At 53.3% G+C, this 26,392-nt stretch overlaps 1 protein-coding gene across 1 annotated transcript in view; it reads left to right on the top strand.

Annotated features, from left to right (window-relative positions):
• Positions 1–26,392, top strand: part of LOC144942809 (membrane metallo-endopeptidase-like 1) — a 51,409-nt gene that overhangs the window by 15,085 nt on the left and 9,932 nt on the right. The window contains exons 9-18 of the mRNA XM_078869783.1: positions 9,905–10,039; positions 11,409–11,498; positions 14,328–14,464; positions 16,418–16,511; positions 17,783–17,911; positions 20,286–20,384; positions 21,159–21,242; positions 22,684–22,787; positions 24,821–24,879; positions 25,464–25,583. Of these exons, the coding sequence (XP_078725909.1) occupies positions 9,905–10,039; positions 11,409–11,498; positions 14,328–14,464; positions 16,418–16,511; positions 17,783–17,911; positions 20,286–20,384; positions 21,159–21,242; positions 22,684–22,787; positions 24,821–24,879; positions 25,464–25,583 (1,051 nt within the window). The remainder of the gene's footprint in view (positions 1–9,904; positions 10,040–11,408; positions 11,499–14,327; positions 14,465–16,417; positions 16,512–17,782; positions 17,912–20,285; positions 20,385–21,158; positions 21,243–22,683; positions 22,788–24,820; positions 24,880–25,463; positions 25,584–26,392) is intronic.

The following is a 26,392-nucleotide window of genomic DNA, read 5'->3' as shown; positions in this document are numbered from 1 at the left end:
GCGTAGTGACTACATTATCAGTGGCGTAGTGACTACATTATCAGTGGTGTAGTAACTACATTATCAGTGGTGTAGTAACTACATTATCAGTGGCGTAGTGACTACATTATCAGTGGTGTAGTAACTACATTATCAGTGGTGTAGTGACTACATTATCAGTGGTGTGACTACATTATCAGTGGTGTAGTAACTACATTATCAGTGGCGTAGTGACTACATTATCAGTGGTGTAGTAACTACATTATCAGTGGCGTAGTGACTACATTATCAGTGGCGTAGTGACTACATTATCAGTGGTGTAGTAACTACATTATCAGTGGCGTAGTGACTACATTATCAGTGGTGTAGTAACTACATTATCAGTGGTGTAGTAACTACATTATCAGTGGCGTAGTGACTACATTATCAGTGGCGTAGTAACTACATTATCAGTGGCGTAGTAACTACATTATCAGTGGTGTAGTGACTACATTATCAGTGGTGGAGTGACTACATTATCAGTGGCGTAGTAACTACATTATCAGTGGCGTAGTAACTACATTATCAGTGGTGTAGTGACTACATTATCAGTGGTGGAGTGACTACATTATCAGTGGTGTAGTAACTACATTATCAGTGGTGTAGTAACTACATTATCAGTGGCGTAGTAACTACATTATCAGTGGTGTAGTAACTACATTATCAGTGGTGGAGTGACTACATTATCAGTGGTGTAGTAACTACATTATCAGTTGTGTAGTAACTACATTATCAGTGGTGTAGTAACTGCATTATCAGTGGTGTAGTAACTACATTTTCAGTGGTGTAGTAACTACATTATCAGTGGTGTAGTAACTACATTATCAGTGGTGTAGTAACTACATTATCAGTGGCGTAGTAACTACATTATCAGTGGTGTAGTAACTACATTATTAGTGGTGTAGTCACGACATCATCAGCTCAGGGGGTACGGCAATAGGTCAGGTGGGGCCCCAATATTCGATTTGTCTCGCACGGTCTCACCCAGGCGATTCTAGATCGAGGCTCCTCTTACCTGATCGCATCATCGTTACGCTCACGGTCTCCAACATTTAACGCTGTAGGGGCGCTGCGTCTTTGCAAAACGCAGCCAACTACAGCCCTGCTTGTTCCAGCTGGTTACACTTTGATGAGAACAACAGCATCGACACAAACACGCGATGCGCAATTTGCGGAAGCCAAATGTTACCGCTCTAGTTAAATTAACATAAAAAAAACGTGGAAACGTAAATTAAAGCATTTCCACGCAAACATTAATTCAAACGGCATGTTTAATGAGTGTTATTGTTCTTTGACCCTGTTGCTGGAAACAAATCCCATGGTGGTTGTGAAGGGGTCCCAACTCGTAGCTTTGGCCACCAGGGGAGACGGGGGGTGGGGGGCACCCCCCCTGCCTGCCCCCCCCTGCCCCCCCCGCCTGCCCCCCCCTGCCCCCCACTATGCTCGTTACGCGACTGCTCGTGGCAAATGCGGCTCGTGTTGGGGATGTGACTCAGTGATCGGAGAGAACACGCACACACACGTTTCATGATTACATTACTTTGATGGTAATAATGTTATAACAGTTGTGTTTACATTGATACAGAAATGTTTCACTGAGTCTTTGGGCTCTTTCTCATGAGGGTCCTGCAACAGCGGGACCTAGTCGTTGGTAAAAAAAAATTCAAGAAGTATTTAAAATCTATTTAGTTCGTCACCATCGTCATCATCATCAGCCGTGGTCAATCCACTGCTGGATGAAGGCCGCGTCAAGCCGCCCCACCCCCCACTACGACTCACGGATTGCCGCTAAGCGGTTGGGCGAGTGGCTATTGGTGAGCGGTGACGTTTGCACCGCTCACCGCGACCTGACACCATCGCTCCTTGTCTCTGTGATCGACACGGCGGCTTGGAGTGAAGGGAGGAGGGGTGACTTCAGTTCGAGCCCATGACAGTCATCCACACCCGGGTGGATTTAGAATTCGACTCTTAACTCAAGGCTGTGAACAAATACACCCCGAGTCTAAATCCAATCGCGCTGACAGTCGCTGGCTTCTTGGAGAGTTGGGCTGTTGGGCTTGCGCTGTGATCTTCTACTCTCGCGCGTGATGGTAGCAGCAGCAGCAGCAGTGATGTTGAAGCTAATGTCTGCTGCTGCTGCCACGACGAGAGGGCTTCAGCAGGGAGAGAGTTGGTGTCGTGTCGCTCTTCCTCCTCCTGCATTGCAGGAGCCGTAGACCACAGCGGGTTTACTGCGCGGTCCGTAGTGTGGGTTGCCTGGCTACTACTCTTGGCTCGTCTTTAAAACGTTTCTATGAGTCCCTTTGTATTTCAATGTATCGAAGTGTGTCTCAATGTTTCTAAGTGGGTCTCTATGTAGCTACGTGGGTCTCTATGTATATAAGTGAGTCTCAATGTATCTAAGTGTATCTCAATGTATCTAAGTGTGTCTCTATGTAGCTACGTGGGTCTCTATGTATCTAAGTGTGTCTCAATATTTCTAAGTGTGTCTCAATGTTTCAAAGTGGGTCTCAGTGTATCTGTGTGGGTCTCAATGTATCGAAGTGTGTCTCAATGTATCTAAGTGTGTCTCTCTGTACCTGTGTGGGTCTCTATGGTATCTCTCTGTGCCTCCGTGTGTTTTGTTTGAACATCTGCTCCGGCGTTTGGCTTGCGTGGCCACGCACTCACGCGCCTGCGGCTCGCGTCTGCGATGCCCCCCTGCGCTCCCCACTCGTGACGGAGGCGCGGTGCTGCGTCGCCCGGTCGATGTTCCTCCGACGAAGCGGCCGATTTGGGTGGGAGACGTCAAGCCCCCACCCCCCACCGCTTGCCACGTGTTTACGCGTCCTACCTTAAACAGGACCGACACCGTCGCTACGATCCAAGCGGACGTCGTGAACGTCTCCGAGCGCCCGTGCGCTCAGCAACCCGCGGTCACTGACGAGACGGCGAATCCCAACTCCGTTGCCACCTCGCCGCGCGCTGTTCCATGGCGCAGGCGCCACGGTTGTCGGGGGTGGCGATGACATCCCGAGCCTTGCCCTGGTATCGACATTGAGCCGAGCAAGCGAGGCGATTCATGTGTAGGGGGGTGGGTGACCTTTAATGTGGGAGGCCGTAGTGTAGACGTTAGCGCGAACCTGGCCACCCGAATTCGATTCCCGCTCACGGCCAACACCAGTCACGGTTATCTGAGCTGGTCCTGGGCCTCCCCTAGGTTGACTCAGCCTCAAATGAGTAGCTGGTGCGGTGTGTGAAAGCATCGCCACCGGGGCAATAAAGGTGGCCGGGTCGAGTACTGATCATCCACCCCCTCGTGTGTGGTGCCGGCCTTCATAGGGTGCTACTCGCTAACAGCACTTGCCCCAACGGTCTGCTAAGGCTACACGGGGCATCGTTGTCTTTGTTACTTTTAATGAGCACTGCACGCGCGTTTGCTCGAGATACACGGCCGGGTGGGGGGTGTGGAGGCGTGACGTCACGCTGCACGCAGCCGGCTCGACGCTGTGGGTCGCGGATGACGTCATCTCGCAGGCGTGCGCGGCGACATCACCGCCGCGCGTCAGCCAGGCAGCCAGCCAGCCAGCAAAACTTTAAACAAAATACATCGGAAGTTTATGAGAAGTTTATTCCCCGAGTAAATCCCATTGAGCTAAGAAGTATTTTTTTTCAGAGCGTTATAAGCACAATGTGGGGCCATATTAACAACTACAAAATGTACCCCTGAAATTTCAGGACCACTATCTCCCCCCCCTCCCCGTGTCCAGGGAAGTTTCCAGATCCGCCTCCGAGCGGCGCGTCCCAGCGGGCGGTGCTCGTTTGAGCCTCAAGGAGGACGAGCAGCAGAGCGATGGCTCCGCGTTATTTTTATACCGACTTCAAACGCGTTGGCGTCGCCTCTTGACGGCAGGGAGGGAGGGGGAAGCTTGCATCTCATCCCCCGTGTGTGTGTATCTGTCCGTGTGTGTGGCTATCCGTGTGTGTGTTTATCCTGTGTGTATCTATCCGTGTGTTTGTGTCTATCGGTGTGTTTGTGTCTATCCGTGTGTGTGTGTGGCTATCCGTGTGTGTGTGGCTATCTATGTGTATGTGTCTCTCCGTGTGTGTGTCTATCCGTGTGTGCGTGTGTGTGCATCTCTGCTTGTGTGTGCATCTCAGAATGTATGTGAGGTCCTGGGGGAGGGGAAATTCCTCAGCCTGGAAACCATCGTGGGACAAAGTAGGGATGACACTGTTGAGGCTGCGGTGCCTCAAATATTGGAAGAAGTCACCCCCTGTGAGTGGCTGACTGAGGTGCCATCTGTTGAGGTAGTACTGAAGGCGATCCAGAGTCTGAGACCAGTAAAGGCACCGGGCAGAGATGATCCCTCAAGCGAAATGCTGAGGGAGGGTGGCGTTTGTGCACAGACTGCCCTACATGACATCATAACAACAGTCTGGACCACTGGACGGGTTCTGTAGGATTGTAGGCATGCCCTGGTGGTTCCCCTCTTTAAGAAGGGGGACCGCACAGACTGTAACAACTACAGGGGCATCTCACTCCTCAGTGTGCTGGGAAAGGTCATGGCAAGGATCTATCAACATCGCCTTACCAGGCACGCTGAGGAGAGGCTTGCGGAGCCTCAATGTGGTTTCAGGAAAGGGCGGTTCTGCACAGATGCCATATTTTCTGTTCATCTGCTACAGCAAAGGTGTAGGGAATTCCACCAAGACCTATATCTCTGCTTTATTGACCTGATCAAGGCCTATGATACCATCAGTAGGCCTGGGCTATGAGTTGTTCTTCGTGCTTTCGGAGTCCCTGACCCGCTGCTCACGATCATTAAGGACTTTCATGATGGTGAGCTGGCCCGTGTTAAACTATGTGGCCGGGAGTCAGAGCCATTCCCTGTTCACTTTGGGGTGCGACAGGGATGTCCTCTGGCTACGACATTATTTAAAATCTTTTTCGACCACGTAGTTCGTGAATCCTTCAATAGCTGTACCGGAGGATTTTCCATCTGGTACAGATACAATGGGAGGCTGATCAATGCCCGGGTGTGGTCAAGAGATGGCTCCCTATTGCTCAACCATGTTATGTATGCCGATGGTCTGGTAATTTCTGCTCACTCAGAGGAGGAGTTGGAGGTGCTGCTGCTGAACCTGGAGCTTGCCACTAAGAGGTGGGGACTTACCATCAGCCCCACCAAAACTAAGCACCTGCCTGGGTATTTTGTACCATTGGACACTCCACCCCACAACTCCCAATTGGTGATAGGGCAGTTGTGTAGAGAGCGGAGCGTTTCCCATACCTGGGCAGTGTGCTCATAACCGGCTCTGGTTTGACAGCAGAGGTCTCATTCCGAATCAGTCGAGCGGCATTATATTTTAATCGGTTGCGTAACGCTGTGTGGAAGCTACCTGGTCTGTCGCTCCACACAAAGCTTATTGTCTTCTCGGCCACGGTTTTTCCCTCCCTTTTCTATGCGTGCGAAATGTGGACCCCCCTAATTGAACATCTTCGCCGGTTAGAAACATTTAGGCTGGCCTGCCTACGATCCAGGCTGGATTGTGTGAGGAGCTCACATATCATTGAAAGATCTGGACAAAGTCCCATCGGTGAGCTCCTCCGGCAGGCAAGGCTGCATTGGCTGGGTCATGGAGCCCGCATGCCCAGCCACCGCATGCCTAAACAACTTTTCAAATCTAGAATAAACAGCTTTTGTTCGGCCGGATCGAGGGGGCTAAACGGACGCGGCACGGGCTAGAGAAGAGATGGAGTGATTTAGTACAGGATGATGTGGAGCTGAGTGGACTTGCCGATGACTGGTACCAGCGGTGTCAAGACCGGCCTCTGTGGAGGAGGCTCGTGAAGGACGCTACTGGGCAGTTGGGGGCAGTCGCCCTCCAACAGCGGAGGGGGGAGGAGCGACGCTCACAACAACGAGCGGAGCGTCGGGTGGCTAAAGCACAGCAAGTTGGCACAGTAGGGGGCACAGGTGTTGCATCAGCCAGTCATCTCGGTCATCTCAGTCAGTTGACCTGTGGCACCTGGGTTTGCCCCGTGACCTCCTGCCAGCGGGCGTTCGACACTTCACGTGGCCTCAAGGTGCACATGGCCTGGCACAAGCGTCGTGGTGACGTCACCGCCACTTAGTGGCGAATGGCGGTTGTTGCTGTGAGTCAATATGTGTGAGTCTGTGTGTGTGTGAGTCCGTGTGTGTCCGTGTCTGTGAGTCTGTCTGTGTGTGTGAGTATGTGTGTGTATGAGTCTGTCTGAGTCTGTGTGTGTGTGTGTGAGTCTGTATGTGTCTGTGTGTGTGAGTCTGTGTGTGTGAGTCTGTGTGTGTGAGTGAGTCTGTATGTGTCTGTGTGTGTGAGTCTGTGTGTGTGTGTGAGTCTGTGTGTGTGTCTGTGTGTGTCTGTGTGTGTGTGTGAGTCTGTATGTGTGTGTGTGTGTGAGTCTGTGTGTGTGTGAGTCTGTGTGTGTGTCTGTGTGTGTGAGTCTGTGTGTGTGTGTGTCTGTGTGTGTGTGTGTCTGTGTGCGATGGCCGAGACGACGGAGCGAGGAGCAGAAATAGAATGAAGCGCTCAGTGCTGAACTCTCACAAACTGCAAGCAGATGTGACCCTGGCGAGCAACAGTTAGAAATGTCGGTGACAAATGCCCCCCCCCCCTCCTCCTCCCCTCCCCAAATCTGCCATCCTCACCGCTATGAAGTTTCAACAAGAAGACAAATCAACACTCGTCAACAAAACTGCCTTAAAAGAAAGAAATAAAATCTATAACGGGCTGCGAGCCGTGGTCTATCCACTGCACGAACCACGAAGACTCGCTGTCTGTGGTGTGGACCAATCAGCTTCAGAGACAATGCATCATCATATACCACCAGAGCATGCTTTGTGTGTGCATGTTCACCACAAGTATTGTGGTTAATGCAGACATGGTTCATTGGAAATGGTTTCAGTTTGGTGTTTTAACATCTTACCACAACTGTTTTATTGCCAGCACGGGTAAAATCTCTTCTTATACCTCGCCTAGTATACAGGAGGTCGTGGGTTCTATCCCGGCCCCCGACGCCTGCTGTATTTAGAGTCTGCGTGTCTCTCTCCCCATGGTCGCGTTGATTTTTTTCTCCGGGTCCTCCGGTTTTTCCCTCCACATTTAGAATCAACATCACGCGTTTCCAGTATTTGGCTGCGATACATTTCCACGTGATGATGATGATGAGCCACTTCGTTTAGCTATCATCTGTGATGATGATGATGATGAGCCACTTCGTTTAGCTATCATCTGTGATGATGATGATGATGATGAGCCACTTCGTTGAGCTATCATCTGTGATGATGATGATGATGAGCCACTTCGTTGAGCTATCATCTGTGATGATGATGATGATGAGCCACTTCGTTGAGCTATCATCTGTGATGATGATGATGATGAGCCACTTCGTTGAGCTATCATCTGTGATGATGATGATGATGATGATGAGCCACTTCGTTGAGCTATCATCTGTGATGATGATGATGATGAGCCACTTCGTTGAGCTATCATCTGTGATGATGATGATGATGAGCCACTTCGTGTAGCTATCATCTGTGATGATGATGATGATGATGAGCCACTTCGTTGAGCTATCATCTGTGATGATGATGATGATGATGATGATGAGCCACTTCGTTGAGCTATCATCTGTGATGATGATGATGATGATCCACTTCGTTGAGCTATCATCTGTGATGATGATGATGATGATGATGATGATCCACTTCGTTGAGCTATCATCTGTGATGATGATGATGAGCCACTTCGTTGAGCTATCATCTGTGATGATGATGATGATGAGCCACTTCGTGTAGCTATCATCTGTGATGATGATGATGATGATGAGCCACTTCGTTGAGCTATCATCTGTGATGATGATGATGATGATGAGCCACTTCGTTGAGCTATCATCTGTGATGATGATGATGATGATCCACTTCGTTGAGCTATCATCTGTGATGATGATGATGATGATGAGCCACTTCGTTGAGCTATCATCTGTGATGATGATGATGATGATGAGCCACTTCGTGTAGCTATCATCTGTGATGATGATGATGATGAGCCACTTCGTTGAGCTATCATCTGTGATGGCCAGGTCGCTTCTGCACTGAGCTACGTAGCTCAGTGGGCCTTACCTGGTAAGATAAAAAGAATAGTTTTGTTTAGTTTGGGAACGATGTCATGAACACCGCGTGTGTTCTCGAGTCCGCGTGTTCCTCTTTCTACATCGCGGGGTCAACTCCACGCGTGGATCGCTCCCAGGTATTTGCTTTTTTCGTTTTTTGTGCCAGTGGCCCATGTTTTCTGGTCCATGTCATGGCAGGTAAACAAAAAAACAGCACTGCAACTTAATACTGGAAATGAGGGCAGCAGAGTACCGTATCTCTCGAATAAGCAGTCGTGAGTGGATTGCTAAGCAATTGTGGCTTTTGGAGAGCGAGTTTGTGTCGTGTCGCTGTTCCTCTCCTCCGTTGAACGAGCGCAGACTGCCACAGTGGGTTCACTGCGAGATCCATAGTTTGAGTTGCATGCCTACAACCACACTTCCGTGGCGTGTCTTTAATGTGTCCCTATGGGTCTCCATGTATCTCGATGAGTCCCTATGGGTCTCCATGCATCTCTGTGTCACTATGTATCTCTATGGGTCTCTATGTGTCCCTATGGGTCTCCATGTATCTCTGTGTCATTATGGATCTCCATGCATCTCGATGAGTCACTATGGGTCTCCATGTATCTCTATGTGTCCCTATGGGTCTCCATGCATCTCGATGAGTCCCTATGGGTCTCCATGTATCTCTGTGTCCCTATGGGTCTCCATGCATCTCGATGAGTCACTATGGGTCTCCATGTATCTCTGTGTCCCTATGGGTCTCCATGCATCTCTATGTGTCCCTATGGGTCTCCATGCATCTCGATGAGTCCCTATGGGTCTCCATGCATCTCTGTGTCACTATGTATCTGTATGGGTCTCTATGTGTCCCTATGGGTCTCCATGTATTTCGATGTGTCCCTATGGGTCTCCATGCATCTCTGTGTCCCTATGGGTCTCCATGCATCTCTATGTGTCCCTATGGGTCTCCATGCATCTCGATGAGTCCCTATGGGTCTCCATGCATCTCTGTGTCACTATGTATCTGTATGGGTCTCTATGTGTCCCTATGGGTCTCCATGCATCTCGATGAGTCACTATGGGTCTCCATGTATCTCTGTGTCCCTATGGGTCTCCATGCATCTCTATGTGTCCCTATGGGTCTCCATGCATCTCTGTGTCACTATGTATCTGTATGGGTCTCTATGTGTCCCTATGGGTCTCCATGTATCTCTGTGTCCCTATGGGTCTCCATGTATCTCTGTGTCCCTATGGGTCTCCATGCATCTCTGCGTGTCTCTGGATTTACCATGCGGTGCACAACTTGGGTTGCATGGCCACAGTCGCACTCCTGTGGCCTTGTGTCTTTAATTGTCCAATCGTAATCATCAAGTTTGTTGAGCTATCAGTTGTGGCCTGGTCGCCTTTGAAAAATAAGTTAATACCCCGGTGGGCTTTAACTGGTGAGATAAAACAAAGAGTAGTTACGTTGTGTAAAGTGATTTGATTAATTTTCCTAGACTTTGCACTCCGATCGTGTGTCCGCATTGTTTGTTGTAACGTTCTGAACCGTGCGCCTGCTTGACATCTGCAACAAAGAGCTCTGTAGTCGATCGGATTCCTCCTGCAGAATACATTCATAGCCCAATTCTGTTAATGTTGTTCCGATGTGGTCGATGTTTCTCACACGAACGTGTCTTCGATGGGGGGGGGGGGGGGGTTCTGAGGAATGTCGAGGCGAGGAGGAGTTGGAGGCGCACTGACGACTGACTGCTCACCTCTTGCTAGGCCCGCGAGGCCTACCTGCAGTTCATGGTCTCCATGGCCACGATGCTGAGGAGCGACCGCAAGCGGCCGAGGAGCGAGGAGGCCGTGCGTGAGGAGATGGCCACGGTCCTGGAGCTGGAGGTGGCGCTCGCCAACGTAAGCACCACTCAAGGCCGGCAGTTTCAGGGCTGCGCCTTTATCTCGTTATTACATTATTATTATCGTTTAAATTTGTTTTTATATACATTTCAAATCAGTTTAACACGTAGGCTTTCACGAACGATTTTATCCGTGGAGTATTTGGCTGCTATAAATTTCCACATGGTGATAAGCCACTTCGTTGAGCTCTGTTGTGATAGCCGGGTGGCTTCTGAAATAGAGCGACGTAAGACGCTGTCTTCTCGACAGACCTGTTCTCCACCTGAGGACGGCTGCTTGTGTTGTGGCCGAAACGTCGTGAGAATTATTTTATTATGTTTTATTTTTATTATTTTATTATTTCCATTCTACATGACTTTACCGAAATAACTAAGAAGATAGAGCGACGTAGCTCAGTGGGCCCTAGCTGGTAAAATAAAATATAGTGTTTTATATCATAAAGGTTTTTGGGAGTTTTTTTTAGCGAATGCTACTGCATGCGACTTCCCACAGTCAAAACACCATCGACATTTACTAACTATTTCATGATAAATAAATGTCAGCCCACACAGCCACAGAGACACTTTGCAGCTTCCTCCAGCACGTGCGGGGTCACCAGTCCACGTTGTTGGGTGAGATCGCGTGAATATAAATGTGTCGTTAAACCCGCCACCACCCGACACAGCCAATGGTGTAAGGGTTGTCACGTAAACAAACCGTGCCAATTAGTTACGAGTTCAGTATGTTGGAGAGTACACCCACAAACATTTACAATTCGAGTACGACGTTTCGCTGGTGAACGTGTTCAATACCCTTGGTGGGTTTACAAAGCTCGTGAAGGACGCTGTCCTCGTGCAGTTGGAGGCAGTCGCCCTTTAACAACAGCGGAGAGTAGAGGGACGATGCTCACAACAATGAGTGCAGCGCCGGGCGGATAAAATGCAGCGAGTTGGCACAGTGGGGAGCACAAGTCACGCACCTGCCAGTCATCTCGATCAACCCATGGCACCTGGGTGTGTCCCGTGACCTCCTGCCTGACACTTCACGTGGCATCGGAGTGCACCTAGCCTGGCACAAACGCCGTGCTGGCGAACGGCGACTGATGGATGCGGCCGAGAGGAGAGAAGCTCGTGGCGAGCTGAACCCCGAGAGTCGCGGCGGTCGATGCGACTCGACGGGCCAACGAAGCGTCGCGTCATTTGCAAGCCGTTTCCTTGCGAAACATGTCGATGTGCCATGAAGAAGGTCCATCGCCCTAAACGTCACCGGTCAAACATTTGTCTCGCAAGGCCGCGGTGTTGTTGACGACTGTGTTGAGTGCGAGTTTAAATGTTGATTAGAGTTTTACAAATGCCACTCGACAACTCTCCCCCCCCCCCGCCCCCAGATCACGACGCCCACCGAGGAGCGGCAGGACATCACCAAGATGTACAACAAGATGGCCCTGAGCGAGCTCGAGGACAAGTTCAAGCTCCCTGTGAGACGCCACGCCAACCACCGCCGCACTCCCTCGCGGCCCCTATAGCCGTGGCCGGCTAGGGGGGGGTGGGCACCGCGTTCACCGCACTGCGTCGTGCGCGATGAACGGGCGGTGAACGTGTGGTGAACGTGTGGCGAACGTGTGGTGATCAAGCAATGAACGTGTGGTGAACGTATGGTGAACGTGTGGTGAATGTGTGGTGAACGTGTGGTGAACGTGTGGTGAATGTGTGGTGAATGTGTGGTGAACGTGTGGTGAACGTGTGGTGAATGTGTGGTGAACGTGTGGTGAACGTGTGGTGAACGCGGGTCTGACCCACGCGTAGTGGGCGGTGCAGTGGTGACCATTATCTGAACCGGTCCCAGGCCTCCCCTGACGTTGTTTCGATGCAGTGAACATCGCCACTTGGGGAGACAAAGGTGGCCGGGAGTGGTGCTAGCTACACTACCCCCCTCCCCCCTGCCGTGTGTCGTGCCGGCCTCCATAAAGCTGCAACTACTCGCAAACAGCACTTGCCCCAACAGGCTGTTAGGGCTACACGGGCGATCTTTGTCTTTGACCGAACAACAAGAAGGAGGCGAGAGATATTCGAGAACGGCAGAAAGCAAACAAAAAACAACGCGCGGACTTCCCAGGACGGGGTCGGTCGTTAAAACAATTTGTCCCCCGTTCGATTGACGTGAAATTAAACAAACAACGCAAAAAACACCTCCACGCTGCCGTTCGCACGGGGCGATGCCGCGTGATGAACGACATTCAGCGGCTCGCCCCCCCCCTCCTCCCGCGGGCGCAGTGCGGGGCCCACCTCGCGTGGCCTCGATCGGCACGGCCACCGCCCCCCGTGCCCCCCTCACTGCAACGTGGGCGACAAAGGCTCGGAAACGTGCAGATTGAGAAATGTTTATCACCCCCCGCCCGCCCCCACATTTTTTTGTTCAAACAAAAGGAGAGCAAGAGACGTTCTCCCGTTTGGACAAGAAGTGGAAAAGTAAATCAACAGAAGAACAAAAAAGAAGCCCGTCCACCCCACCCCACTCTGGGTGTTCTCACGACTCGCAAAGTGACACACAATGGGTTCACACCGCGCGCGGCCGAGTTCGGGAGGCGTGACAAGAGGTCATCGAGATACCGTCGGTGCCACCACGCCTCGCCGTCGCTTCCTTCCTCCCTTCCTCACAGATCCCGTGGTTGTTGTAGAGTTGACACTCGACCTCCTGAGGTTGTCCCACTCTCACAGTCTCATCACCACCACCGCCACCACCACCACGTGGCTTTAGGTCTTCTCTTCCCCTTGGCCGGTGAATTCTGGGCGCCACTCCAATACTGTTTCGGTGACCTGCCCTCTTCTGTCACCTTGCGCATCACGTGTCCCACCCATCACTACCTCCTCCGCCACCCTGCACACCACGTGTCCCACCCATCACTACCTCCTCTTCCACCCTGCACACCACGTGACCCACCCATCACTACCTGCTCCACCCTGCACACCACGTGTCACACCCATCACTACCTCCTCCTCCACCCTGCACACCACGTTTACCACCCATCAGAACTCTCCGCAAAGAGGGGGGAAATTGTAGAGGGGAGGCCTCCATTTCCACGCCTTCCACCAGGGCCGCAACCGCCCTCAGCAGCTGGGTACAACCCCTCTCAGTCGCCCCCTTGTCAATCTTCTGTCGCTAACACCATGGTCACTGTTCCCCTGAACTTCACTCGTTGATTCCTCCACCAACGTTGAGTAACTCGGTCAGCCAGACATCCCATACTCTGTGTGTTCAACCACCACCACCCACCACACTGCAGGTCACAACAACGCACTCAGCCGCTCACCACACTGCAGGTCACAACTCTTCTGCGCTCCACTTTGGAATTCCCTAATAAGCTTGCGCAAATCAACAAACGTGTCACACACTGTGACGTGTTACATGCTGTCACGTGTTACACACTGTGACGTGTTACACACTGTCACGTGTCACACACTGTGACGTGTCACACGCTGTCACGTGTCACACACTGTCACGTGTTACACACTGTGACGTGTTACACACTGTGACGTGTTACACACTGTGACTTGTCACACGCTGTCACGTGTCACACGCTGTCACGTGTCACACACTGTGACGTGTTACACACTGTGACGTGTTACACACTGTGACGTGTTACACACTGTCACGTGTCACACAGTGTGACGTGTCACACGCTGTCACGTGTCACACACTGTCACGTGTTACACACTGTGACGTGTTACACACTGTCACGTGTTACAACTTTGACAGTGCTGTTCGTTTCTGGTCTCCTCACGTTTTGGTCCATTGCTCATGTCTTGGCCCTGTGATTATATTATTGTTTACAGTGATAAGGCGATGGCAGTGGTGGAGGTGATGATGCTGGTAGGATTATTTTTGTGGTGTTGGTAGTGGTGAAGGTGATGGTGTTGATGCTGGTGGGATGACTGTTAAGGTGTTGGCAGTGGTGGTGATGGTGTTGATGTTGGTAGTATGATTGTTGTGGTGATGGCAGTGGTGGAGGTGATGGTGTTGATGCTGGTGGTATGATTGTTGTGGTGTTGGCAATGGTGGACGTGATGGTGTTGATGCTGGTGGTAGGATTGTTGTGGTGATGGCAGTGGTGGAGGTGATGGTGTTGATGCTGGTGGTAGGATTGCTATGGCGATTCGGTGATGGCGGTGGTGTCACTGTTGATGCCCGTGCTATGATTGTCACAATGGTGTTGTTGGCGGCGGTGGTGGTGGCGAGCGTGCGGCTACGGTGGTATGACAGTAACGCCGATGTGATGCCACCCACCCGCCCGCCCGCTCGCCGCCAGGGCTTCGAGTGGACGCGGTTCGTGCGCTCCGTGCTGGCGAGCGTGAACGTGACGGTGCCGAGCGAGGAGAGCGTCGTGGTCTACGCGCCCGAATACCTCGCCAAGCTGCCCGCCGTCCTCGGCAAGTACCCAGCGAGGTACGTGGCAGTCGGTGGTGGTGCTGATGGTGCTGGTGGTGGTGGTGGTGCTGGTGGTGGTGGTGCTGGTGGTGGTGCTGGTGGTGGTGCTGCTGCTGCTACTGCTGCTGGAGGTGGTGGTGCTGGTGGTGGTGGTGCTGGTGGTGGTGGTGCTGGTGGTGGTGCTGGTGGTGGTGGTGCTGGTGGTGGTGGTGGTTCTGGTGGTGGTGCTGGTGGTGGTGGTGCTGGTGGTGGTGCTGGTGGTAGTGGTGCTGGTGGTGGTGGTGCTGGTGGTGGTGCTGGTGGTGGTGGTGCTGGTGGTGGTGGTGGTGGTGCTAGTGGTGGTGGTGGTGCTGGTGGTGGTGCTGGTGGTGCTGGTGGTGGTGCTGGTGGTGGTGCTGGTGGTGGTGGTGCTGGTGGTGGTGGTGGTTCTGGTGGTGGTGCTGGTGGTGCTGGTGGTGGTGCTGGTGGTGGTGGTGCTGGTGGTGGTGGTGCTAGTGGTGGTGGTGGTGCTGGTGGTGGTGCTGGTGGTGCTGGTGGTGCTGGTGGTGGTGCTGGTGGTGCTGGTGGTGGTGCTGGTGGTGGTGCTGGTGGTGGTGCTGGTGGTGCTGGTGGTGCTGGTGGTTCTGGTGGTGGTGCTGGTGGTGCTGGTGGTGCTGGTGGTGGTGCTGGTGATGGTGGTGCTGGTGGTGGTGGTGGTGCTAGTGGTGGTGGTGGTGCTGGTGGTGGTGCTGGTGGTGCTGGTGGTGCTGGTGGTGGTGCTGGTGGTGCTGGTGGTGGTGGTGGTGCTAGTGGTGGTGGTGGTGCTGGTGGTGCTGGTGGTGGTGGTGGTGCTGGTGGTGCTGGTGGTGCTGTTGGTGGTGGTGCTGGTGCTGGTGGTGCTGGTGGTGCTGTTGATGGTGGTGCTGTTGCTGGTGGTGCTGGTGGTGGTGGTGGTGGTACCGCTGTTCGTGTGAGCGGGGCGCTGGCCGCGACGTGCTCAGTGTCAGCGCCAAGATCGCCCGTAGCCTGCGCCACCACAGCCCCTGTCACCCTGCACCACAGCTCCTGTCACCCTGCACCACAGCCCCTGTCACCCTCCACCACAGCTCCTGTCACCCTGCACCACAGCCCCTGTCACCCTGCACCACAGCTCCTGTCACCCTGCACCACAGCTCCTGTCACCCTGCACCACAGCTCCTGTCACCCTGCACCACAGCCCCTGTCACCCTGCACCACAGCTCCTGTCACCCTGCACCACAGCTCCTGTCACCCTGCACCACAGCTCCTGTCACCCTGCACCACAGCTCCTGTCACCCTGCACCACAGCTCCTGTCACCCTGCACCACAGCCCCTGTCACCCTGCACCACAGCTCCTGTCACCCTGCACCACAGCTCCTGTCACCCTGCACTACAGCTCCTGTCACCCTGCACTACAACTCCTGTCACCCTGCACTACAGCTCCTGTAGCCCTGCACTACAGCTCCTGTCACCCTGCACTACAGCTCCTGTCACCCTGCACCACAGCTCCTGTCACCCTGCACCACAGCCCCTGTCACCCTGCACCACAGCTCCTGTCACCCTGCACCACAGCTCCTGTCACCCTGCACTACAGCTCCTGTCACCCTGCACTACAAGTCCTGTCACCCTGCACTACAGCTCCTGTAGCCCTGCACTACAGCTCCTGTCACCCTGCACTACAGCTCCTGTCACCCTGCACTACAACTCCTGTCACCCTGCACTACAGCTCCTGTCACCCTGCACCACAGCTCCTGTCACCCTGCACCACAGCTGCTGTCACCCTGCACCACAACTCCTAGAGGAGATGTCCTAGGATAGCAGGTGCCTCTTCTACACGAGGACGGTCCTGGGAAAACCGGGACAGGTGGAAACCGCGCTCCAAGCCAGCCTGCATCTGTGTACCCGAGCAGCGCTTGTCCCGAATGGTCTGGCGCAGGCTACACGGGGGACCTTTGTCTTTATCCTCGCGTGCAGAGTCCTGCAGAACTACATTGCGTGGAGGCTGGTGAAGGAGATCGTGTTCACGCTGAGCCAACGGTACAAGGAGGTTCACTCCAGCTTCAAGAAGGTAGCGCGCGCGAGTGCCACACTCCTCCTCCCGGCATTGCCTCTTCGTGGGGGTGGTAAATAAGGGGCCGTCCATAAATGACGTCACGCACCTAGGGAGGAGGGGGGTCAGACATTTGTGACGATGTGTGACGATGTGTGACGAGGGGGGGGGGGTTGAGAAATGTGACGTCACATCAAAATGCGCAACTTTAAATAAATATAGACAACACGTTCTACTTAATTAAATCGACTTTTTAATACATGTTTTCTCCTACAACATCAGAGTGCAGCACCACATTAAATACGCACTACAATGACAATAGTTTAAAGCGATTTGAAGCATGTTTTATATTTTTGTTGGGGGGGGGAGAGCTTTGTGACGTCATATTTGAGGGGGGGGGTCTGACTTTTTGTGACGCCGTGTGACGAATGGGGGGGGGTCAAAAATTGTCCAAAATCGCGTGACGTCATTTATGGACGGCCCCTAAGGGGACCGGACAGAGAGGGGAGGCCTCACGAGAGGGTGGCGACTCGCATGAGATCGACGGCCAGGGAGACGCGCCACTGACTCGGGCGTCCTGGCACGAGTCAGAGACGAAAGTGGAAACAAAAGACGGACAGGGCAGTCAACGCCTAGGGGCTATCTGCCCATGGATCGTGGCGGCGGCGATGCTGATGCTGATGATGATGCTGATGATGATGATGCTGATGATGATGCTGATGATGATGCTGATGATGATGATGCTGATGATGCTGATGATGATGCTGATGATGATGCTGATGATGATGCTGATGATGATGCTGATGATGATGATGCTGATGATGCTGATGATGATGCTGATGATGATGAGGAGTGTTATTGACCAACGACGATCATTTCCTGCTCCCAACGAGCACTGGGGCATTGGCGCTCATCTTCTGATTAGTTATGTAATTTATTTGTAATTATTTATGTTTAGTGACTTGTTTACCTTTTCACTACTTTGCACTCTCATAGTTTTTGTTGTTGTATCGTTGGTTGTTGTAACCTGCTGACCCGCCCCTACTGGACATCTGTGACTCAAAAAGAGCTTCATAGCTCATCGGATTTCCTCCTGCTCCAGTATAATTAAAGAATCTGCTTCTGATGACAGCCCTGAGGCCCAGTGGTTGAGAATTTCACTTCCCAATGGCCCCGGTGGGCCCAGGCGTGGCCTCGGCACGGCTCGGTTCACGCGGTGGAAAAACAAAACAACCCCCACCAGCAGCCCCTCCCCGCAAGCCGAGAGTCCGTGACTCGTGGCGTTGCAGGCGCTGCTCGGCACCACGTCGGAGGACGCGCGGTGGCGCGAGTGCGTGGGAGGCGTCAACTCGAACATGGAGAACGCCGTGGGGTCGCTCTACGTGCGCCAGGTGTTCGCCGGCGAGAGCAAGCAGATGGTGGGTAGGGGGGGGGGTAACAACCACACACACCCCACACACACACCCCACACACACACACCCCCACACATACACCCCACACACACCCCACACACACACACCTCACACCCCACACACCACACACACACCCCACACACACCCCACACACACCCCACACACACACCCCACACACACACACCCCACACACAACAACAACAACAACCGCCATTCGCCACTAAGTGGCGGTGACGTCACCACGACGCTTGTGCCAGGCCATGTGCACCCTGAGGCCACGTGAAGTGTCGAACGCCCGCTGGCAGGAGGTCACGGGGCAGACCCAGGTGCCACGGGTCGACTGACCGAGATGACCGAGATGACTGACTGATGCACCACCTGTGCCCCCTACTGTGCCAACTTGCTGTGCTTTAGCCACCCGGCGCTCCACTCGTTGTTGTGAGCGTCGCTCACACACAGCCCCCACACATACACCCCCCACACACACACACCACACACACACCCCACACACACACCTCACACACACACCCCACACACACCCCACACACACACACCACACACCCCACACACACACACCACACACACACCCCACACACACCCCACACACACACACCACACACACCCCACACACACCCCACACATACACCCCACACACACCACACACACACACCACACACACCCCACACACACACCCCACACACACCCGACACACACACCCTACACACACACAGCAACAACCGCCATTCGCCACTAAGTGGCGGTGACGTCACCACGACGCTTGTGCCAGGCCATGTGCACCTTGAGGCCACGTGAAGTGTCGAACGCCCGCTGGCAGGAGGTCACGGGGCAGACCCAGGTGCCACGGGTCGACTGACTGATATGACTGAGATGACTGGCTGATGCACCACCTGTGCCCCCTACTGTGCCAACCACACATACACCCCACACACAACCCACACACACCCCACACACACACCCCACACACACACCCCGCCACCCGCCCTCCCCCGATCGTAGCGCGCGTTGTTCGGTGGTGTCCCGACGTTTCGAAGGGCGCGCGTGTCGCGAGTTTCTTGATGCGTTGGTTCGCCGAGAAGATGAAAATGAAGCGTCACTTGCAGGGGCGGCTGGGGGGGAGAGAGAGAGAGCGCGCGTTCTGTCTGTGAGCGCGGTCGTGAGCCAGCACTTGCTCCAACAGTCTGGTTAGGCTATATGGGGGATTTTGACTTAAAACTTTCGTGACTACAGGAATTCATATTATTTGAGTCTTTCTGTAAAGTCACGTAGATAGGTTCATAGAAAATAACAAAAAACTACGACGTTTCGATCGCAACACAAGCAGTCGTCATCAGTAAAAGGACGACCGCTTGTGTCCCAATCGAAACGTCGTAGTTTTTTGTTATTTTGTTATTTCCTTTCAACCTATCTACGTGATTTTACTGAAAGACCCGAAGAATATATGGGGGATCTTTGCTTTTTTGTGTATGCGTTACCACTTTTGTAGAACTTTGTTGACACCAATGAAAAGTTTGTGGGTGGTTTGCATATTACATTGGGGCGCCGCGGTGGCTAGGAAATGTTAACTGCCTCGCCTGGTATGCAGGAGGTCGTGGGTTCGATCCCGACCCTGACGCCTGCTGCTGTATATGTGGATTTTGCGTGTCTCTCTCCCCGTGGTCGCGTATATTTTTCTTCGGGTCCTCCGGTTTTTCCCTCCACATTTAGAATCAACATCACCACGCGTTCAGAGTATTTCGCTGCTATAAATGTCAACATGGTGATGAGCCAATTCGTTGAGCTATCATTTGTGGCCAGGTCACTTCTGAAAAGCAGCTGTGTAGCAGCTCAGGAGGCCTTACCTGGTAAATCCACAAACCAGGCCGCGAAGGAGGACGCTGGTGTGGCATGCGCGCCTCTGGCCAGCTGCTTAAAAGCTACAAAATAATTCTGGCAGTGACTTCACGTTCGCGATGGCGTAGATTGGAAGCCCACGATTGTTTTCGCTTGAGCTTGTGTTATGCAACTTACTCCCGCTCGCAAATTCATGCACCATTACCACCGTGCAAGCCCATGGCGCTTTTAGAGACCCCCCCCCTCCGCCTCCTCCTCGGTCTTTGAATAATTTTGAAACGATGCATGCAGTTGCCTGGTTAGTTAAATCGCCCGCCCCTCCCCCGCCCCCCGCCCAATCAAAACCGCTCCGAGAGACTGCCACTGCCACATCAGCGGAATGGTCGACGGATCGGAGGCGGCCTTCATCCAGCAGTGGATTTACCACGACTGCCGATGGCAGTCGTGGTGACGCCGCACGCATGCGGGCGCAGGGCACAGTTGCCCAAACGTTTCGTGACATCGTGTTGGCCCATGTCTTCACGCGCAGGTGGACGAGATCATCGGCAGGATAAGGCAGGTGTTCATCGAGAAGCTGGACGAGATGGAGTGGATGGACGGCTCCACCAAGGTCAAGGCGCAGGAGAAGGTAGCCCGGCTCCTCCTCCCTCCCTCCCTCCCTCCCTCCTTCCTCCTCCTTCTTCTTACACGAGCCAATGGAGCCAATTTCTTAACCGCCCCCCATCCTCCTCCTATATCCACCCAGCAGAATACAATAAATGGTTTCAACCGCAGTTCGTCGATGGATCGGCAGCTCCGTCGCGTGCGGCGGGGTCAAATGTGGGATACTCCCACCAAGAGGCGGGAGGCCTCTTCCGAGACGACTGCCCAGTGGTGGGCTAGAGTCGACCAAAATACTCCGCCCCCCCCCCCCTCGGAGAGAGAGCCCCCCTCTAGCTCGCTGGAGCCAGCAGCTTCGTGAGGGGTGCGGGGGGGGGCAGTTGCAGGTACGTGCCCCCCAGAGACGTTCTCTCAAGCGTCGGCGAAGGGTGGACAATAGCGAGCACCTGCGGTGAGCACGGTGGACTACGTACGGTGCGAAATAAGTTCACCGTACGCACATACAACATACTCGTTGTGTTCTCACCTGGTTCAGGGCTTCATAGCTCATCGGATTCCTCCAGTCCAAATTAAGATTCTGGAGAAAATAAAACTCGGAACTTCTACTCCCCCTTCGCCTACCCCCCCCCCCCCTTCGCCGGCCTGCACTGACCAGCATGGTGAAGTATGGTCAAACAACCGCTCCACGGCGTGGCGCGGCCTCTCATCCAGCAGTGGATTGACAAAAAAAGGTCTGTACGTGTACGCGTCCTTTTGAAAAAAAAAACACACTTTAAAAGTAACACTTTTATTTTATTTACAGGCGGAAAGCATCAAGGAGATGATTGGCTACCCGGATTACATCCTGGATGACGACGACCCCAAGTTGGACGAAGAGTACAAGAACGTAAGTGAGGCAGATGTGATAGCTGCCTCCCCTGGTGCTTTTTCATTGCAGTTTCATGACGAAACCAGCGAGCCTAAATATTTTAATACACATACGTGAAATAAGTTATCTGGAGTATGGAAGGCGAGGACAAGAAATGAAGGGGTCTACAAACATTACATTGGTGACACACTGAGATAGTAACAGGCACGCGCTTATTGCCCACGCTCCATCCAGTTACTGAGGGGTTGCGCAATCAGAGGGGAGGCTGAGCTCGTCGCTGCCTCACCTCTCGCCTCTTCCTCCATTTGCAGCGGTGCTCCGCAAATTTGTCGATTTTGACTATAAAAATGATTGGAATCGTACAGAAATGGCATTTATAACACAGATCAGTGGAAAAATCTTAATTTTTATTTTATTATTCTTTTTTTTTACTTTTCGTAACAGCTATTTTCATTGGAGTATAACAGATGAGGCTCTGCCTCCCCTGCCTCCCCTGACCGCAGCCGTCAGTGTCACCCTCCAGCATCTTTTTCCTCGTTCTGTACACCGCCAACTTCGCCTAAGCACAGGCGAAGTTGGCGAGGTCATGGCGCTTGTTAGCCAGGTAAGGCACCACCCCATATACGAAGCTGCTGTTGTAGAAGGGCACCCCCAGTCTCCTGAAGATGTCCCCCAAAAGGCGGAACAGCGTAAGTACTGGGACTATCTCAGTATGTCATGTTGGTTTGAGCCGCTGGCAGGGTAAGTACCGGTGGGGCAGATCCTCCCTGGCACCGCAGGAAATGCACAAGTCTGTTACCCCTTGGCGAGATTAGGCTGAGCCACACGGCCGATGGCAACGTGCAGTGTGCCAACCTCCACTGGAGGTCACCGCAGCGTTTGGCTACGGGAGACGTGTACGTTTGTTTCTACTGAGGGGCGGCTGCAATGCCCCCCCCCCCCTACAATTAGCATGGTTGGCTATGTACGGCGCGAAAGAAGTGCGACATGCACACGACAAAGAGAGAGCAGGGACAGAACAGAGAGAGACAAAGAGGGAGCAGAGACAGAGATATTTTTTTACTTTTAAACAACTTTTATTGCCGTCAGCAGCAAAAGCACTGGAGGCGATTTCGATATGAAATACACAAAGTCACCAGCAAACAAATGAAAACAAACGCTACAAATCCACGCGCTGTGGCGCTAAAAGTACCGCACACAACACGAAAGAAAAGTCACGTGGTGGTTGTGGTGGTCATCGCGCACGCCACGGTGACGAGCGAGCGCTTCAGAAGGTGAACACGAGGGTGCCGTCCACGCTGGTACAGAGAGGGGCTTTTAGAGAGAGACAGAGAGAGAGAGAGACAGAGAGAGAGACAGAGAGAGAGCAACAGTTTGGGGCCAACTTCGTCACGTGGGGCGTGAGCCGTAGGCCAACGTCGCGCCGTTCGAGCGATGCGTCTCTGTCGCCCCTTCGCAGCTGAACTTCGGCGAGGCGTCGTACTTTGAGAACACGCTGGAGAACATCCACGACGGCGTGCAGAAGAGCCTGCAGAAGCTGCGCGAGCCGGTCAACAAGGACGCGTGAGCCAGCCCCCCCCCCCGCACCCCCCCCCGCCCCCAGAGTGGGCCACGGGCAGTCGAGTGACCGCGCCAGGGCAGCGGCGAGCGCCACGCTGCCGCTGCGAACCCGGCGGCCCCGAGTTCGATTCCCGCTCACGGCCAACACCACCAGTGACGATTGTCTGAATCGGTCGTGGGCCTCCGCTAGGTTGACTCGGTCTCAAATGAGCACCCGGTGCGGTGTGTAAACATCGCCACTGGGGAGACAAAGGCGGTCGGGCGTGGTGTTGGCCACCCACTCCCTCGTGTGCCGTGCCGGCCTTTCGTAGGTGCTCGTTGACAGCACTTGCCCCATCAGTCTGTTAAGGCTACACGGGGGATCTTTGTCTTTGACGTTGATGATTTTGAAAGAGCACAGCGATGACAACACAACAATAATAGTAATTTGTAGAAGTGTGTGTGTGTCGTGTTTAACACCAAGGACTATCTCTATGCGACGTGCAGAAACAACATCAAAACAGCGCCAAGGGAACGTCAAACAACACGCAGACGATGCCCAGTGACCGTAAACTGCGAAGAGAAAGTGCGGTGTCAATTCGATGACCAAACACGAGGGCCAAAGCGCACACGTGATTCTTTATTGAACCGTGATTCTTTATTGAACCGTGATTCTTTATTGAACCGTGATTCTTTATTGAACCGTGATTCATTACTGAACCGTGATTTATTATTGAACCGTGATTCATTACTGAACCGTGATTTATTATTGAACCAGCACCGCTGAGCTTCTAGGTTCGAATCCAGGTCTAGGCGGCGTGCCATTGAACCGGGTTTATCAACCGTAGCGAGAGCGCACGTGTAGGGGCGTGCGTGTAGGTGCGTGCGTGCAGGCCCGTGTGTGTAGGTGTGTGCGTGTAGGTGTGTGTGTGTAGGTGTGTGCGTGTAGGTGTGTGCGTGTAGGTGTGTGTGTGTAGGTGTGTGCGTGTAGGTGTGTGTGTGTAGGTGTGTGTGTGTAGGTGTGTGCGTGTAGGTGTGTGCGTGTAGGTGTGTGTGTGTAGGTGTGTGCGTGTAGGTGTGTGTGTGTAGGTGTGTGCGTGTAGGTGTGTGCGTGTAGGTGTGTGTGTGTAGGTGTGTGCGTGTAGGTGTGTGTGTGTAGGTGTGTGTGTGTAGGTGTGTGCGTGTAGGTGTGTGCGTGTAGGTGTGTGTGTGTCGGTGTGTGTGTGTAGGTGTGTGCGTGTAGGTGTGTGCGTGTAGGTGTGTGCGTGTAGGTGTGTGCGTGCAGGCCCGTGTGTGTAGGTGTGTGCGTGTAGGTGTGTGTGTGTAGGTGTGTGCGTGTAGGTGTGTGCGTGTAGGTGTGTGTGTGTAGGTGTGTGCGTGTAGGTGTGTGTGTGTAGGTGTGTGTGTGTAGGTGTGTGCGTGTAGGTGTGTGCGTGTAGGTGTGTGTGTGTAGGTGTGTGTGTGTAGGTGTGTGCGTGTAGGTGTGTGTGTGTCGGTGTGTGTGTGTAGGTGTGTGCGTGTAGGTGTGTGCGTGTAGGTGTGTGCGTGTAGGTGTGTGCGTGCAGGCCCGTGTGTGTAGGTGTGTGCGTGTAGGTGTGTGTGTGTAGGTGTGTGCGTGTAGGTGTGTGTGTGTAGGTGTGTGCGTGTAGGTGCGTGCGTGCAGGCCCGTGTGTGTAGGTGTGTGCGTGTAGGTGTGTGTGTGTAGGTGTGTGCGTGTAGGTGTGTGCGTGTAGGTGTGTGTGTGTAGGTGTGTGCGTGTAGGTGTGTGTGTGTAGGTGTGTGTGTGTAGGTGTGTGCGTGTAGGTGTGTGCGTGTAGGTGTGTGTGTGTAGGTGTGTGTATGTAGGTGTGTGTGTGTAGGTGTGTGCGTGTAGGTGTGTGCGTGTAGGTGTGTGTGTGTAGGTGTGTGTATGTAGGTGTGTGTGTGTAGGTGTGTGTGTGTAGGTGTGTGCGTATAGGTGCATGCATGTGTGCGTGTAGGTGCGTGCGTATGTATGAGAGCGCGTGTGTGTGTAGGTGCGTGCGTGCATGCGTTTGACGTTGAGATGTTCTTGACAGATGGGTGGGGGGAGCTGCGGAGATCAACGCCTTCTACACACCGAGCCGCAACAAAATCGGTGGGTTGCCTCCAGGACGCGCGTGTCGCGTTGGGGTAGCTGCGTGGTGGCTAGGAGATGTTAACTACCTCGCCTGGTATACAGGGGCTTGTCTCACCTGATGACGGTTGCTTGTGTTGCGATCGAAACGTCGTGATCTATTAATTTTCTACCTACGTGACTTTACGGAAGAACCAAAGAGTATGGATCCCTGCAGTCACGAAAGCTTCAAATCAAGCTTAAAATCATGATAGGAACTTGTGGGTTCCATCCCAACCCTGCTGCTGTTTGGAGTGTGCGTGTCTCTCTCTTCCCGTGGTCACGTGGATTTTTCTCCGGGTCCTCCGGTTTCTCCCTCCACATTTAGAATCAACTTGCGCTTAGAGTATTTGGCTGCTATGCATTTCAACGTGATAAGCCAGTGAACCACACCTTGTGAAATAAAAATGTTTCGTATAGTTTAAGTCGAGCATCGCGAACGTTGAGTTTCGTAACTGTTCTTCATGAGCGGGACGTTCTCCCGGCTCCCGCCGAGTGGCCGTGCCCTGGACTCGCGCCAGCAAGCGGACTCTAACCGCGTTCCACGTCGCCCCTCCCACCCACAGTGTTCCCGGCTGGAATTCTGCAGCCGCCCTTTTTTTCCAAGGGGCAGCCGCGGTCGCTGAACTACGGCGGCATCGGCATGGTGATCGGGCACGAGATCACGCACGGCTTCGACGACAACGGTGCGGCGACGAAACCCACGGCGGCCGTTGCGTTTTTCTATTTTCCGTTACAATCGCGGCCCGTCGGTGCGTTCGCACGACAAGTGCGTCTCTCGCGATCGCCGTGGGAGCTCGGGCGAGATGGAAGGCGGCCAGGGCGGCGAGCGGGCGCTGCCAACAATTGGCCAAGCTCTGCGTTCCTCTGCGTGTGAATGTTTTCAGCCAATTAGTGAGCGTTTACATAAATACGAGCGGCGAAACCGGAGCGTGTAAGGGGAGAGCAATGCTCTGTCCCATACAGAAGGGACAGCTGATCTATTAGCCAGCACTTTGCCGTGCCTGCTCTTTGTGTTCCGTATGTTTATCCTTCCCCTGCACCTCCAATTAGCGCGGTTGGCTACGTACGGTGCGAAAGAATTTCGGCATAATACATAGACTCACACAGAGACCCATAGACTCATCACACAGAGACCCAGAGACTCATCACACAGAGACCCATGGACTTACACAGAGACCCATAGACTCAGTCAGAGACCCATAGACTCACACAGAGACCCATAGACTTACACAGAGACCCATCGACTCACACATAGACCCATAGACTCACACAGAGACCCATAGACTCACTCAGAGACCCATAGACTCACGCAGAGACCCATAGTTTGTTGTCCTTCCCCTCGCACCTTCGATTAGCATGGTTCGCTACGTACAGTGCGAAATAAGTTCAACGTACACACACACACAACACACACACGTGTACCGCCTCCTCCTGGCGAGCCAGGGTGCAATTGGTAGCTTCTCCCCGACGTCCGCGCGAGTTCCCAAACAAC

Source organism: Lampetra fluviatilis, chromosome 28 (genome assembly GCF_964198595.1).
Source record: "Lampetra fluviatilis chromosome 28, kcLamFluv1.1, whole genome shotgun sequence".
In the NCBI taxonomy this organism is placed as follows: Eukaryota; Metazoa; Chordata; class Hyperoartia; order Petromyzontiformes; family Petromyzontidae; genus Lampetra; species Lampetra fluviatilis.
The sequence above is the reverse complement of the archived record's forward strand: the minus strand, read 5'-3'. Positions and strand labels throughout refer to the sequence as shown.